The sequence below is a fragment of the Cynocephalus volans genome, chromosome 4 (assembly GCF_027409185.1).
Source record: "Cynocephalus volans isolate mCynVol1 chromosome 4, mCynVol1.pri, whole genome shotgun sequence".
Lineage (NCBI taxonomy): Eukaryota > Metazoa > Chordata > Mammalia > Dermoptera > Cynocephalidae > Cynocephalus > Cynocephalus volans.
The window spans coordinates 28666586-28682051 of record NC_084463.1 but is presented as its reverse complement, the minus strand read 5'-3'; the positions used below and the strand labels follow the sequence as shown (position 1 = coordinate 28682051).

The window sequence follows — 15466 nt, the reverse complement described above, 5'->3', positions numbered from 1 at the left end:
GACCCCTGAATTACAAAACCCTGGACTCCAGTCACCTTAAGTCGCGACATCTCTCTGCATGGCCTCCATTCTTTGCGGATCTCCTCCCATGACTCTGCCTCGCCTCTCCCGTCTTCCTGCCTTCCTTTCTCCTTTGCTCAGATTCTCGTGTGACTCTCCCACCACACGGCTACTCTTCAAAAATCTGACCTCTGACCATGGTTTTCTCTCCTTTCTCTTCAGCATTTTTAAGAACAAGCCTACAAATCATCCCATCTCTCTTTACTGCATGTCAGTTAAAACACTGAATATTAGAATATCTCTAGCACAAAAGGTTACACTATATAAGAAACCTCCAGCCATTAATGAGCAATTTGTCATCTAAGAGATATTTTCACTAATTATAGTATGTCTCGAGTTATACCCATTATGGACATGTGCTAATTTACCTCAAGGTAAAACTTTTCATTGTCACTGGCTTTCACATACTTACAGACTAAAGCAGACATTTTACTCAGTCCAGAGTTGTAAAGAGTCAAGCAATTGAAACATCAAACATTTGGGGCTTCGGTTTGAAAATGTCATGGTTCTCACTTTCAGACACATGCAAAAATCACCAAAAGGCTTGCCAAGAAATTTTAATAAGTGCTTAGGTTTGGGTTAAAAAATATATATCTGTATATTTCGATGTAGTTGAAATAAAAAATTTTGAATTATGATAGTTGAGTGTTGCATTAGATGGGATGATGCTAGCTACTGTAACAAATCAACTTCAAAATCTCAGAAGCCTAAATGGGAGTTTATTTCTCCTTCAGGTAATATCTTACAAGGTTCTGGGTCAGCTGGCAGGATGGGGTGGGAGCCCTGCTCTGTGCAGTCATTCACAAACTTGGCTGACCGAGCATCTGCCTAATAGGACACAGGTTTCCAATGTGATGTGCTGTGATTTGGGATATCAAAATCCAGATGGCATAAGGAGAAGGAGCATGAAGAAGTTCATGTGGGAGGATTTTATGGGCCACTCTACACGTAATGTTTGCTCACATTCCTTTGGGTAGAACTGTCACATGGCCACACCTAAATTCAAGAGAAGCTGGGAAATGCGGTAGGGCCAGGGAGAAGAATAAACCCTGCATATATGCTGTGAACAGCTAACAATGTCTGCCTCAAAAGCAAGAACTGAACCGAGCACTGTGGGCCACGTCCTCCTTTCTCATGTCAGACCTAGGGAAACTGAGGCCTGGGCACATTAATTTTCTGAGCAGCCTCCCATGGTGAGTTGTGACAGAGTCCAGACTTTAAACTTCAGGTTATCTTAGCCCTGGACCACTAGTCACATTCCCAAAACAATGACCTTTGCCAAGACTTTTCAACAAAACAACAACCTTCGCCAAGACTTTTCAAAAACCGTCCCCCACTGAGATGTCTGCGCAGCTGTGGAAGGTTCCCTAGCATCAGCATGGCCCACACTCCACATGCTGAGCTATGTGTTTCCACAAGGCTCCTGGCTGCACAAGATGCAAAGCACCACCATTTGCTTGCTGGGACACATTGCACGCCAGTCCTCCCTGGCCATGTGAAGCCAACACTGGCACACATGAAGTGCCAGGCACTGCTCCACATACTTCACACCTCACCACGGCCCTGCCCCTCATGCACGTCCCCTTACATGAGGACAAACTGAGGCATATGATGTTCACCAAAGGCCACACACCCAGGTGGCTGAGCCAGGTTGCAAACCCAGGGCAGGGTCTGCCTCCAGTCCCTGCCTTGAATCATTATCCTCTACCACCCTAATGCAGAATTCTTTTAATAAAGCTCAAAATAAAATATTGGACATTGAATAATGTGTTAAACTTGAGACTTGTGTCCTGGTTTCTGTCTAACCGCCCCTTCCTTCCTTCCCCCAAGTTTGTTGACCTTGAGCTAGAAACTAATCCTTAGCTTCCAGTGTTTATTAGATCTTCTATTAAACCCCCTCCTCCCCTCCCCAACCTCTGTGAAAGCAGGTATTTAAAGGCCCTTTAGATTGCACACATGTAGACTTTACGAAGTATGTCATGTTGCCCAGACGATTTCCTCAACTTCTCCTTCCTCTCACTGACCTGGAAGACAGCCCCAGGACAGGTCACAGACACTGTCTTTGCACTCTGTTTAATAACACCCAGACCCATGCCAATACACACACAGAACTGAGAGTCCCCTTCCTAGTAAAAGATGAATAATTTTCACTATTAATAGCTTACTATTATTCCTAATAAAAGTTTCATTCACTCAACAAATATCCCTTAATATATCCCATGTTCCAGGCAGTAATTTACTCCCTATAAATGAGAGCAATAAACTCAGTGGCCTGGTGTATCTTACATTTTAGAAGAAGAGGCAATAAATAAGTAACTGGTAAATAAATAGCAGACTTCTGTAAGTGTTAAGGGCTATGAAGAAAATTAAAGCTAGTCAGGGGGATAGAGTGATGTGGGTCTGGGGCCATGGCTATTTCAAACAGTGTGGTCTGCAAAGCCTTCCATGAGGATGGGATATTGGAACAGGCATGGAATTTAACGACGGATCCAGCCACATAAGATTGTAGCGGATCCTGGCAGAGGGAAGAACATTTCCCAAAGTCAAGACCAGACTCAATGGGTTCCAGGATGAGCAGAGAAGTTCAGTGTGCTGCATGCACTCGAGTGAGGCAGGAACGGTGGGGGAGAGGTAGGGGGGAGACAGGCACCGGGTGATTAAAGAGCCTTATATGCCACTGAAGTGCTTGCATTTCATTCTAAGGGTAACTGGAAGCCACGGAAAGGTTTTGAACAGAAAGTCGTACAATTTGATTTATGTTCTTACATGGTAACTAGAACTACTATGTAGGGAACATACTGTGGGAGAGCAGCAGTGGAAACAGCCCCAGTAAGATGCTGCTGGAGAGTTCAGAGAGACAGAGGCAGGGGCTTAGACCAGGGAGGTGGTGCTGGAGATGGGGAAAAGTGATGTGATTCAGGGTATGTCTTAAAAGAAAAGACAAACTGAAATCACTGATGGATCAGATGCAGCACAGGAAAGAAAGAAAAGATCTACTAGATTTTTGGCCCGAGCAGCTGGAGGGTGGCAGTGCCAGTACTTACGATGGGGATCGCCTAAGGGACAAGGAAGTTGGTAGTGGCTGGTGAAGGTCAAAGGGGTTTGTGACAAGAGCAGTAGCTGGGAGGCATCAGGTTTGAAACATGAGCTAGTCAGAACAAGGGGATCTGTAGATTAACAGTAGGACAGACAGTCTGGAGCTCCAGGGTGAGGAGCATGGTCAGAGGGCGAGTAGACTGCAGCAGCCAGATGGGGCGCTGGGCAATCCAGCCTCGCGGCCTGTGCTGCACCATCACTGCAGACTTGGAAAAAGGTGGAAAACAAACGGCAAGAAGCCACAATGAAAGCAAGGAGGCCATCTGTCCAATGTTCAGGCCTCGTGGTAAGCAGGACATAGGAGAAAAACAGATGCTGTTGAGATGACTGTAGGGGTGGAAATAATCCAGGGAAAGGCCAGGTTTCAGCTTGAGAGAAAAAAGAGGAACACTCAAAAGAGAGAGTAGGGACTTACGGGTTTTGCTGGTGACAGATCACGAAGTCCAGAGAGTAGGACGTTTGCAGGTTGCGGAGAGGTTTGCAATTGGATCAGATTATTGGATGTACAAGACTATGTCACGACGAGCATCAAGAAAATGATGTGTGCCTGGGGTGGGTGGGGGGGAGTCTTTGACTTCTGAGGTGGCTGAGATAACTGAGAAGATGCAAGAGGGTTTGTCCTGATGGTCTCGTAGGAAAAAGAGGAAATCAGTTCTAATGACAGCTCTACCCCAGTCAGCCTCTTTGGTGTTTGTAATGAAGAGCCTGGCATCATGCATCATGACTGGGAGAGGAACATGATCCCAAGAGCATTCCCAATTGGGAAGCCTCCTCTGTGACTGCAGTGGCTTTTGTCATGGTGGGGACCGGGTGGCCTAACAAGGCCTGTCCATGGTCCTTTATACGGGATTATTACTATTTAACCAAAATCCTTTCTTTACAGTAGCCAAATGTACCAGTTTCCTAGGGCTGTCATAATAGGGTACCAAAACTGGGTGGCTTGAAACAACAGAAACGTATTGTCTCTCAGTTCTGGAGACTGCAAGTGTGAAATCTGGGTGCTGGCAGAGCCATGCTCCCTCCAAAACCTGTAGGGAAGACTCCTCCCTTGCTCTTCCCAGCCTCAGTAGTTCCCTGGCGGTCTTTGGCATTCCTTGGCTTGCAGGTGCATCACTCCAGCCTCTGCCTTCCTTGTCGCACGACGTTCTCCCTGTGTGTCCTCTGTAGCTCCCCATGGTCATCTTTTCATAAGGACACCAGTCATTTTCAATTAGGGCCCACTCTTACCCAGTATGACTTCATTTTAACTAATTACATCTGCAATGGCACTATTTCCAAATAAGGCCACACTGTGAGGTATGGGATGTCAGGACTTCAACATATCTTTTTCTCTTTTTGTGGAGGGGTAGAAGGCAGCACAACTAAACCCACACAGCACCACACAGTCTTTCTGTTTCCAGTCTTCACATACACAACTGCACTAAATTAAAAATAATTTGCATATATTCCTTTTCTTATGCTTAGGTTCTGACGGGTTAGAATTGTTTTAGATTGAGCTCTCCTGATGAGTAAATTTACCCAAAGATGATTATTCTGAATGCAAGAGCACTTCTCCCCTCATCCATTACAGTACAGCCTACTGGAAAGCCAGAGCAGATCAAGAAATTATTTTCATACAAACACATCTTCCTTTACCTCCATGGGGCCAACAAAGCTTTGTCTGAAGGTTGATTTCAGTTTTATAATTTTCCATCAGTCTGTTGGTTGATGCTGTTTTCATTAAAAATTCTATTATTTTTAAAAAATCCATCAACAAGATTTTAAGGTTAATTCATACGTTCATTTTGTAAGACAAATCTAACCCCCAAAAGCTTTCTAAGCCAAAACGTTTTACACTGACAAGGCAGCAAGTTGGCCAAATAAGCCCAAATAAACCCAAATAACTCAACCATGTAAATAAATGAGATATAGAAAAAACAGACTGTGAAAGACTGAGACTGCTATATATAACAGTTCACTACATTTAAGCTAATTTATGCCCTTTGGCATTGGGCTAAAGTGGAAAGGACTGTTTCTGTGGTCCCATTGGTGAACTCCAAGATCAGTGTCTAATGCCAGAGACACTGGTCTTGCCCTAGACTTGCCCAAAAGAAAAATTACCAAACGCAGACAGGTTTCCTTCTCTATTTTCACCATCACTGTGCAAGCCCTGAGCCTGCCTCCCAACGGTCAGGAGATGTGAAAGAACGGAAAAATTACACCCAGAGGATGTTAAAGCCAGAAGGGCCTTAACACCTCCAACCCCCAAAAGATGCTAATCCAACCTCTGTTTTGCCAGCTGACTTCCGTGGAATTATCATGGAAAAACCAGTTCTCCAAAGAAAAAAGGCCTACCAGTCCTAAATCTGTGCATGAATTCCTGACCCAACTATTTGTTTCAGATAATCTGCTCCACAGAACCTTTTGTGTGGCTTCTTCTGGTGGGAAATTCATCTTCACAACCACGAACTGTCACAACTTTCTACACAACAATCTTGTTATGAAAAATGAAGAAATACCTTTCTTCTCACTCCTTTTCAGAAATAAAATATCCCAAGCAATGATTTGAACTGAAGAAGATCCCTAGGATCTAAACAGATGTGTAGGAAAGGCAACAAAAAATATCACAATTACAGGCATGTGAAGAGGAATTTCTCTATAGAGCAAGGTACAGTGTGTGAATCAAAGTGTAGCTACATGGGTGTTTGACCTACAAAGGTCTACAATGAAAATTGTTGTGTGCGTACATTACATGTACATATATGTACGTATGCACATATACATGCATGTGTATATGTATTTATATGGGAAGATAAAGAAAGTTACAATTTTGCACCAAGTTTTGTGTGTGATATTTCATTTTCACCCAAAACAACACTTTGAGGTAGGTAATAACTGTCCTCTTTAAGCAGAGAGATTAAAATGTTGCCTGCAATCACACAAAAGAAAGAGCCTGAGCCAGAGTGAGCAGATTCCTGTCTCCCAGACCATTTTCTTTCTAGCTGTCATGCCTGCCAGAATATGAGTCAGTAAGGTCTCCTTTGTGGGACACAAACCTTTGTTGGAGACCTTTTTCTTCACCAGTTGTACTCCCATTAAACTTCCCCACTTCCTCTTTCTTTCCTCGACTCACACGTGCAATTTAAAATTGCGTTCTAGACCCAATAAATTCTTGTTTTTTAAAAAAATAGTATTACTTGACCACCTATATGATGTTGAAGGTATTATTTATTTATTATTGGCTATCTATCACATAGTGGAAACTCACTGATTTGGTCCTTAGGAAGCAAAATGACCTCAAACAATACAAGGATAATATTATATTTTGCCCATCAGTGGAAACTTTGAACCCAAAAGAACAAATGTGCTATTAGCATTAATTATGATTTCTTCCAAGATTCCCCAGGAGAGAGGCCAATGGTCCTATTATTAGTACAAAAAAACAAAAAAAAAGGAACCCTTCAGGTCCAGGCCCTACCTATTCTGCCCCCATGCCACGGCATTCAATTGAACTGGCTTGTGGAATCCTCACAGAATTGTGTTTCCACCTAGATTTGTTCAATACCCCATTCCAGAAAAATACATGGAAATTTCCAAGGAATTGGTAACTCTCTGTGAGAGAGTCCAAGATTGCTGGTATCTGAAGCAAAATGTTGATGGGAGAACCTGGAATAAAAGTCTTACTCTGAACAAACTAGGAAAATCCCTGGATTCTGTGAGGAGAAGGGACCTCTAGAGGCTGCTGGTTCTCTCTGCCTCCACAGTGTGGAGGACATAAAGTCTTACACACTCCTCTGCCCCATTCCCAAAACACATCCACAGTGGAGGTACTGGTGCCCCACGACAAGGAGGGACAACCACATTCACTGGACTCCAGGAGGAGAGGAACTTGGCAGTAAAGAAAAGAAGGGACAGAATGGGATGGGCTCTGTGGTACAGAGAGACAGCCCAGAGGCCAGACACAACTGATTCTGAGTCCTGGGATCAGCCACTGTCTGGGTGTGTGATCTGGGAAAATTTCCTGATCTGTAAAACCAAGATAATAACTGAATCACCTCCCAGCGCATCTATGAGGACTAAATAAGATTCGGCTGTGCGGTTCTCAGCACAGGGCCTGACACATGGTGAACCCAGTTGTCCCACATGGAGTCAGAGGTGGAGCATAAGAACACAGGCTTTGGCAGAAGACAAAACCAGCAGCTAGGAGAAAACATGGTGATAAGACAGTTGCACTGGAAGCATCCACGGTCAGCAGGATGCCTTTGCACTTAGTAGGAAAAGTGGCCCTTCCTTCAGCCACATGTGGCCCCAAGCTAGGGCTAACAGCCGGTGACAGAGTCAGCCCCTCTCACACTTCCAGAGGGCATCCTTGTGCGGGACCAGTGATCGGTAAAACCAGGTGGTTGAAGGACCTGGTCTCCGCAATCCTTTCAGACTTAAAAATGCTATGCTGTTTAAGGAGGCAGAAAGGAGAAATTTTTCTACAAAACACCTATGGTGTAGGTGAGGGGTGCTGGAGACCCGGGCTCTCCCTCCGTACCCTCCTCTGGGTTCCAGTGACAACTGGCAGACTCCTAGTCCTCCTGCCCCATGGTTGGTTGAGTTTTTAGTTTTCCCATTTTAGTTTCTGGCTCCTCAACAGGCTGAGTGTGCTTCCAGGAACCTCCCTCAGAGGCCCGTCTGTTCATGCTCCTCTGAGCCATGGCCACCGCCCGGATGCCTGGCAAGCCCCCGAGGTGAGCGCACAGTGGCCGCTCCTGGGAGAGGCAGGGCATGGCAGGGCGGGGCGGGGTGGTCGGAACAGCACGCGCCTCCTCAGTGGCACTGCTATTCTCAGCGCGTGAACTCATAAACAACGGATCAATAGTTACACCAGTAGACTAAAAATAGAGAGAAAGAAGGATGGGCAGCAAGGTGCTTTTCTGTGCTCCTCCTTATCTCTAAAACGCTAATTTCCCTGAGGTCCACCTTGGGTTGAACAAATCATGTCTTCAGACACTCAAGGACTGGGTAGGAAAGTGATCTGGCAGAAAGAAGGCATGTGTCATGGGTGCAGATATGAAATAATGGACAACCAACTCAGCCCATGTGTCCTGGATGGAAAGACACAAGCTCAATGACTTGTATTCGTAACCTGCCCACCAGCACCTCCATGAGAACCACCTCACACGGCTGCATGGTATGTGAGGTGGTTCTCATGGAGGTGTCATTTCTTATAGACAGAAATGACGATGAGCCAGTAACAGGTCCAGGGCAAGGATGACACAAGACAATCCAGGAGAAAGGACAGAGATGGCAAGGTGAAGAAGATGGTAATCTCAGGTATTCATTCCTTCGATCATTCAAGCAACAAACATTTACTGAGAACCTTCTATATGCCAGACACTGGTTCTATGGTGCTGAATAAAGCAGAGAAGCTGCCTATTCTTGAGGAGTTTACAATCCACTTAGGGAAGACAGACCATATGTATTAGTCCATTTCTATTGCATATAACAAAATTACCTGGAACTAGGTGATTTATAAGAAAATTAAGTTTATTGCCACAGTTTCTGAGGCTGGGAAGTCCAAAGTCCAGGGAACACAGTTGGTGAAGGTCTTGGTGGTGGTGACAGTGATGACAGAGTATCACATTGCAAAAGTGGTGGAGCAGAGAGAGTGAGAGACCAACCTCCTCACTGACTGTCCTTTAAAGCCCTCAGAACCACACCCCTGACCACCATTATCAATCCATTCACTACTGCACAGTCCTACAATCGAATCACCTCTTCAAGGCTACACACCTTTGTATTACCATAATAGGATTTCCCACCTTCAACAGTTACAGTGGGAATTAAGTTTTGAGGGGGGACATTCAACCCAGGGCACCATCTATAGATAACCAAATAAATGTATGAGATAACTTCAGATAGAGATGATCGTTCTGAAGAAGAAAATCCAGGATGATATGCCAGTGTAAGATGTGTGACAGTAGTAGAGGATTATTTTGATTTGACTGTTGGGAAAGGCCTCAGTGAGGGGGTTCCATGTGAATTTAGACCAAAATGATAAGAAACAGCTGCCCCCAAAAGATCTGGGGTCGGGGTATTCCGAACAGTGGGGCCCACGAGAGGACAGGCTCTGTAGCTGGAATAAGTTTTGGTGTTCATGAAACAGAAAGCAAGCCACAGTGAAGGGTAGGTGGGAGAACTTCAGACTATAAGCAAACACCACGGGCCAGGTCACGTGTGGGTGACAGGGCGCAAACCTGAAGAAGACATAGTTCTGCCCTCAGAAGCATGGAGCCACTGGGGAGACTCACAGAGAGTCCACCTGTTTGTTCAATGAAATGCTAAGTGCTTTACATGACATGAGAAGAGGGCCGCAGCTTCCTAACCTGGAGGGACGCTCAGGGTCCTCTCTAGTACCACAACCACATTGTTCTATGCTATTCCAAGGAGTTGCCATATCAAAATTTAACTTCAATCTTGTACATTTCTCAGACCTTTCATTCTTAACTCACCCCAGAAAAACAACGTGGCTCAGTTGGAAAGTCTACAGTCTAGACACATGACAGAAGGCACAGTTCAACCTCTGATACTTACCACATGATCCCCACGAAATAATTCACTTTACTAGCTGCTGCCTCATTCGGGGAAATCTCTGAAACATGAAATGCATTTTTCAAAATTGCCGAGTGATGCACTCATGCTCAGTGAAAGCCGTTAAGTGAAAGACATCCACGCAGTCGGGCATCGCAGGCTCCCCTGCTCCTCACTCGTGCCTCAGTTTCCATCCCGGGAGCAAGAGAAGTCCTGCCCATGGAAAGCCTCTGCTCCAACAGAGGGCGCTGTGCGTGTGACTGGACACAGGCTGCCTCACACTGCTGTCACCCCCTGGTCAGGTGTTCTGAGTTGGTCCCCCAAGGGCAAAGTCCACGCCTCATACCTTTTCACACCCCAACACCCAGCTCAGTGCCCTTCCCGAAAGAACCACTCAATGAATCTTTGTTGGCTGACCATAGCTGAATTTTGAAATAAAACGACAGAGAAATATGGTAAGGAGATAAATTGAATATAGGCGAGAGGGTATTTTTGCTTTGTTTTCATCCATCCCATCTATTCGGTAGGCATCCTGAGGGCACGGCACTCATGGCATTACAAGGCACAATCTTGCTTTCCAAGAGCTGCCCTCCAGCCCATGAGGAGAAAGAAGACAGTTAAACAACATTGCAAAACACAGTCTACAGCCAACACGAGCTGGCAGATATTAAGTGCCACTGAGGAATTAGGGGAAAACAGAATTCAATGGGTCTTGAACAGTGCGAGGAAAGCTTGGTGTACAAAGTCAAGGAGCAAAGTCTCAAGTCAGCATTCCAGCTCTGTCACTTGCTACTTGTGTGATTTGGGGTCAGTTCCCCTCTCTGGGCTCAGCTTCCTCATCTGTAAAATGGGGGATAGTTAAGTCTATTTCAGAATAGTGAGGATTAAACACTGCTATGTATATAAAACATTTAACATGGTAACTGACCAGTATTTGATAGTACTGTCTACCCTCTTATTAACATTATTATTACTAGTGCTTTATAATCTGGTTTCAATACTTCCTGGTGGTGCCAACTTAATCAAATGATGCAAACTCTTCATGCTTCCATCTCCTTGTCTGTAAAGTGGAGACAGTACTAACACCTACAACATAGGGTTATTATTTGGGGTAAGTGTTAATGTTATGAGGTTGAATGGTGGGTTAGATACTATAAAAAACAGTAAGACTCTCCCTAACACATAATGAGAGCTCAATAAACTTTGGTTAATAGTATTATTATTATTGCAGATACCATTTTATGTAACTTCACCCTTTCTAAAAATATTCATACAGAATATCAGCAGGAGGGCAGAAAGAGTGGGAGACTGCAAATTATCTGCCATTCTTTTCAGGCTCTCAGTGACATGTTAGGTGAAAGGTTTCCCTACCCTCACAAGAATCTTTAGAGCTAACTGGATAAAATAAAGCAATAAAAAATAGTTTCCTCACATTAAAATCTGCTGCTGAAGCATTTATTCTTTGGGGACTGGAAAAGATCTTCCAAAAAATGATACTGCTGAGAACAAAGCAGAATAAAATGAAATTAGAACAAAAAGTCCTCTGCTGGTTATGAAGAAAACTACAAGCATCACCGTCATCACCCACACAAGGTGGATAGAGTGGCCCTCCAGGGCACAGCAGAGGTGCTATGGCCTCCCCAGTGGTGGTTCCATGTAACTCGGTCATATGATTAGGGAATAAAGCAAAAAAGTGGGGGGGGGGGGAGAAGGAATGAAGGAAAAGAAGGGAGGGGGGAAGGAAAGCAGGAGAAAGGAGAGACCCCACCCATCACCCCCATACACAATAAAAAGCAAAAATAAAATAACCCAGAGCCCTGAACCCCTAGATCATTGCAACCTGGAATCAGGTTATGTGCAAATTTAGCAATTTTTGTGCAAACAAAATACAATCTGAAATTCCTCTTGCCACTCTGCACATAAAATTAGAAAATGCAGAGCCTGTGTTTGAGAGATCCAGGGCTTACACTCCACGAAAGCACACCCCCAGCAAGGCACCCTCTCTTGTTCTAGTGTGCTAGCATCTGAGAAGAATGAGGGCCATCTTGAGAGGCCTGGGCCTCCTCCATACAGGGTGCCTGGTATGCCTGGGGCCCAGTCCACATCCTAAATCAGGCCCATGGCCAATGGTTGGTGTCAGTAGATCCTAGCTCATCTAATCCCTGCCCTGCAGGGCTCCATCAACTCTGAGGGTCTTCCTCCCATATGTCAGGAAGACATTCAGCCCCTGAGGCTGGCACAGAATGGCAGGAGATGTTCCAGGAGGAACATGGCTTGGTTGGGGCCAATTCAAGGGTATAGAGAGGAAGCCCCACTTTATCCCCCTTCCTCTATCTGTACCCAAATGAGACCACTGTGTTGAGAGCATATATGAAAATGCAAACAAACATTATTACTGCCTGAAAGAGACAGGGAGAGGGCCCCCCAGAGTGAGAAAGAAAGAAGCATGGAAGGAAAAACAAAGAGAGAGAAGCCAGCTACTACATGATGATGCAATTTTAAAGAGAAGCTGCTTCTAACCCAGGTCAGTCCCACGGCTCGGGATCTGCTGAATGCAGCCCCTCTCTAGGGAGTCCTGATTCTCCTGAGCCTTGGGGACTATCTTCTGGAGAACAGATCCTGGCCACTCTAATCCCCTCTAATTTTTCCTATAATGTGAGAGTCACTATCTGTCAGGGCCACTTGCTATTTATTTATCTTGAAACCTCTACAGAACTGACCACCTTCCACTTTCTTGTTGAAAAGAAAATCATTCCACTTGTATCTAAAATGTTTCTCATATGAGAATGTCTCTGTTTTGCCCCAGGGAGGCTCCTCCTTGCAGCCAAGGGTTAGGGACGAAGAGGGCATCTGGAGAACATTAACTTGACTATGCTGCTTTAGAGATTCATTTTTGTTTTTCTATTTAAGTGGTCTGAAATCACTGCATATTTGCAACCCCCATGAAATCCCTTTATAAAGCAGATACACAATCATTTTGAAGCGGAGGTAGCTAGACGTTTTACCTTTGTCCAAAATAGTCGCTGAATTGCTCACTGGAAGAGATGGGTTTCACGAACCAGTGAGCAAGTAGGAGTTCACTGGAGCCAGGAGGGGGTCACAGGAGGCTTGCAGCCTTGCCTGGGCCCTTGTGTCACACACTTCCTTTGGCAGTGTCCTGGTAATTCAGCTCTGTGTTGCCAGTGCCCCCTCCTCAACATTTTCTATCCCACAGATATTGGCTTAACTGCACATCTACAAACAATCATCCTGGAAGAGCAGTCATCAAAGGACAAAACAGTGGACACCAGTACCAAGGTAATCTTTACAAGAAACTTCATGTGCAGAGGACAAGAATACTGCCATGTTACCTTGTGGTTAGTTCAGTTGCCCAGTCTGGAAAACTTTAAGAAGGCATAGTAAATCAAAGACAGTCAGGGAAATCGTTCCCATGAACCTTCCACACTTCTACCTCATGCTTACTCTCATAAAACTCCAGAGAGTAAAATTCCCCGTTACAGTCACTGAGTGTGTAGTCCTCCAGTGAGTGGTGTGGTTTATCAACAGTGGAAATCAAGTTAGCGTTTCTTAGGCTAGGTAATCAGCGAGACAGAATAGTCGACCTTACACAAAGCACAGCCAACATTCTTCTTTTCTCCTCCCTCTGGGTCTGCAAGCCTTAACCCCAGAAGCCAATCAGGACCCGACACAACACTGAAATTTAGTTTCTGTTCAGTAGATGAGTTTTGCACAAACTGCTTTAGTGAACACCACCAACAGAGCACAATTCACCAGAGAAAAGACATTTTCCATGGACAAATTAGACTCCATGACTTCACCCTCAGTAAACCACGTTCAGACAAGAGAAAGCATCTCTCCCTGCCCGCCAGCTCAAGGCATGAAGGCACCCCAGGAAAGCCCGGGCACAGTCAGGCCCAAGACAAAACAGCAGCTCTGCCAGAGACCAGGAACCCTGGTTGCAACTCCCCACGGCATGGGTGGAGCCAGGGCATTCACACCGAGCCAGGCCCCTCTTTTGGCACTCGGACTCACTAACTTCAGAGAAGACAGTTCAAGCTGAGCCCCAGCCAGGCCCCCAGTCACTACGGCCACCAGGGTCGCTGCCCTCAATCTCAGTGACTCCTTGGCCCAGCCATCCCTTATCCTCACCAAGTCCCTGAGCCAAGGAAGTCAGCTATGGGGAGACAGCTCACCTCCAGAACCTCTGAGCATTTCCCTATGACCGCCCCATGCCCGAGCCGAGTACCCAGCTCATCCATGAACTGTGCAGCCCAGGGAGCCAACGACCTCTCTGCCAGCCCCTCACGCTCCCGCGCACACAACTGCACCCCTGCCCCGCACCCCCATCCCACACATATCATCTTCAATAAGCAGAAGAATGGCAGCTCCCTACCTGAGGGTGGCGCTCTCCCCCTGCCGGACCGTCACGTTGTCCATGGCTTTGGGGAAGGTGGCATCTCCGCTGCGCACGGGCACTCCTGTGGGTACAAGGAACAGCAGCCTGAGAGACACGACCACGAGGCACTTCCAGGGCAGGAACAGGTACCCACAGACCCCCATCCTCGACAGCCACAACTTCCCAGAACTCCGGCAGCGGCACGGCACACGCCCCCCGGGCGAGCACAGGAAGTGGGTGGGGTGAGGGAGCGCGCGCGGGGACTGAGCGGGGAACTAGCAGCGACCGGCAGGCGCGGGGAGGAGGAGAGCGCGCAGACTCCTCCAAGTCTGCTATTCCTCCCCCAAATCCGGCCTCAGCTTGCCAGCCTCGGAGAACCAGCTTCCACGGAGGACATCCGAAGGGGGCTTTCTCCGCGCTGCTTCGGCCGGGGAGGGTGGCCGAGGAGGGGAAAGCGCCAGGCAGGTGCAAAGGTGTGGGCACGTTCAGGAGCCGCTTCTTCCCATTAACAGTTCAGACATGGCACTTTGGAGAGCAGTGAGCACTTTGGTACCAGAAGGGGACGGGGGTGGGTTCATCCAGCTATCCTGAGGTGGTCTGCAATTCCTCAGTTCGAACCAGGGGAAATCCAGCACTTTCTTTGTAAGTTTCGGAGAAAGGCTCGCCACCAGAAAACACTCGGTAACAATAGCAGATGGAAAGTAGAGCACGCGGGCTGCGGCCGGGGTTGCGCGAGGAGGCGGCGGCTACGCCGGCGTCGTGCGATCCGGGATCGGGGATCCTGCCGCAGCCGCCTCGGTCAACTTCCTCCGAGCCCAAAGCCGCGCTGCAGCCGCCGCGATCCGGCCGGTCTTGGCGGGGCAGTGGCCGCGGCGGCGGCCGGGAGGGAGCGGACCGCGCGGCCCGTCGTTCGCTCGCTCGCGGGTTCGCTGCTGGGGAGGACGAGGCGCAGCCGGCACCGGAGCCGCGCGGACGCCACGCTCAGCGGCCGCCCCCGGCCTCCGCGCCGCCTTCCTCCCGGGAGCAGCCGCGCCGCGCGCGGGCCCCGACCGCCGGGGTTGTCATGGCAGCAGCTCCAGCCCTGACCGCCACTTTCTCCCGGAGCCGACGCCGAGCGGGCGGGCGGGCGGCGCGCTCATCCCGACGGGCGAGCGCGGGGCGCGGGCGCCCACCTTAACCCCCGCCGCGCCGGTCCGGGCGGTGCTGCAGCCCAGCCCACACCAAGAGTTAACCGTTTCCCCCCTTGAAGAGCTGGCACGTCCAAATAGGGAAAGACAAAGTTACCGTGCAATCATAATAAGCCCGAGAAATCTTAATAAGGGTCAGCGACTAATTAACTAGGAAAGGAAGACCCTG

At 47.4% G+C, this 15466-nt stretch overlaps 1 protein-coding gene across 5 annotated transcripts in view; it reads right to left on the bottom strand.

The window, feature by feature from the left end:
* Positions 1-14688, bottom strand: part of NTM (neurotrimin) — a 387328-nt gene extending 372640 nt beyond the window's left edge. For 4 of the 5 annotated variants that reach the window (XM_063093469.1, XM_063093470.1, XM_063093471.1 and 1 more), the window contains exon 1: positions 14108-14274. In XM_063093469.1, coding sequence (XP_062949539.1) covers positions 14108-14274 — 167 coding nt within the window. Of the gene's footprint in view, positions 1-14107; positions 14275-14663 lie in introns of those variants that run through there. The other variant, XM_063093473.1, reaches the window with a different exon arrangement.
* Positions 14689-15466: the final 778 nt, after the last annotated feature.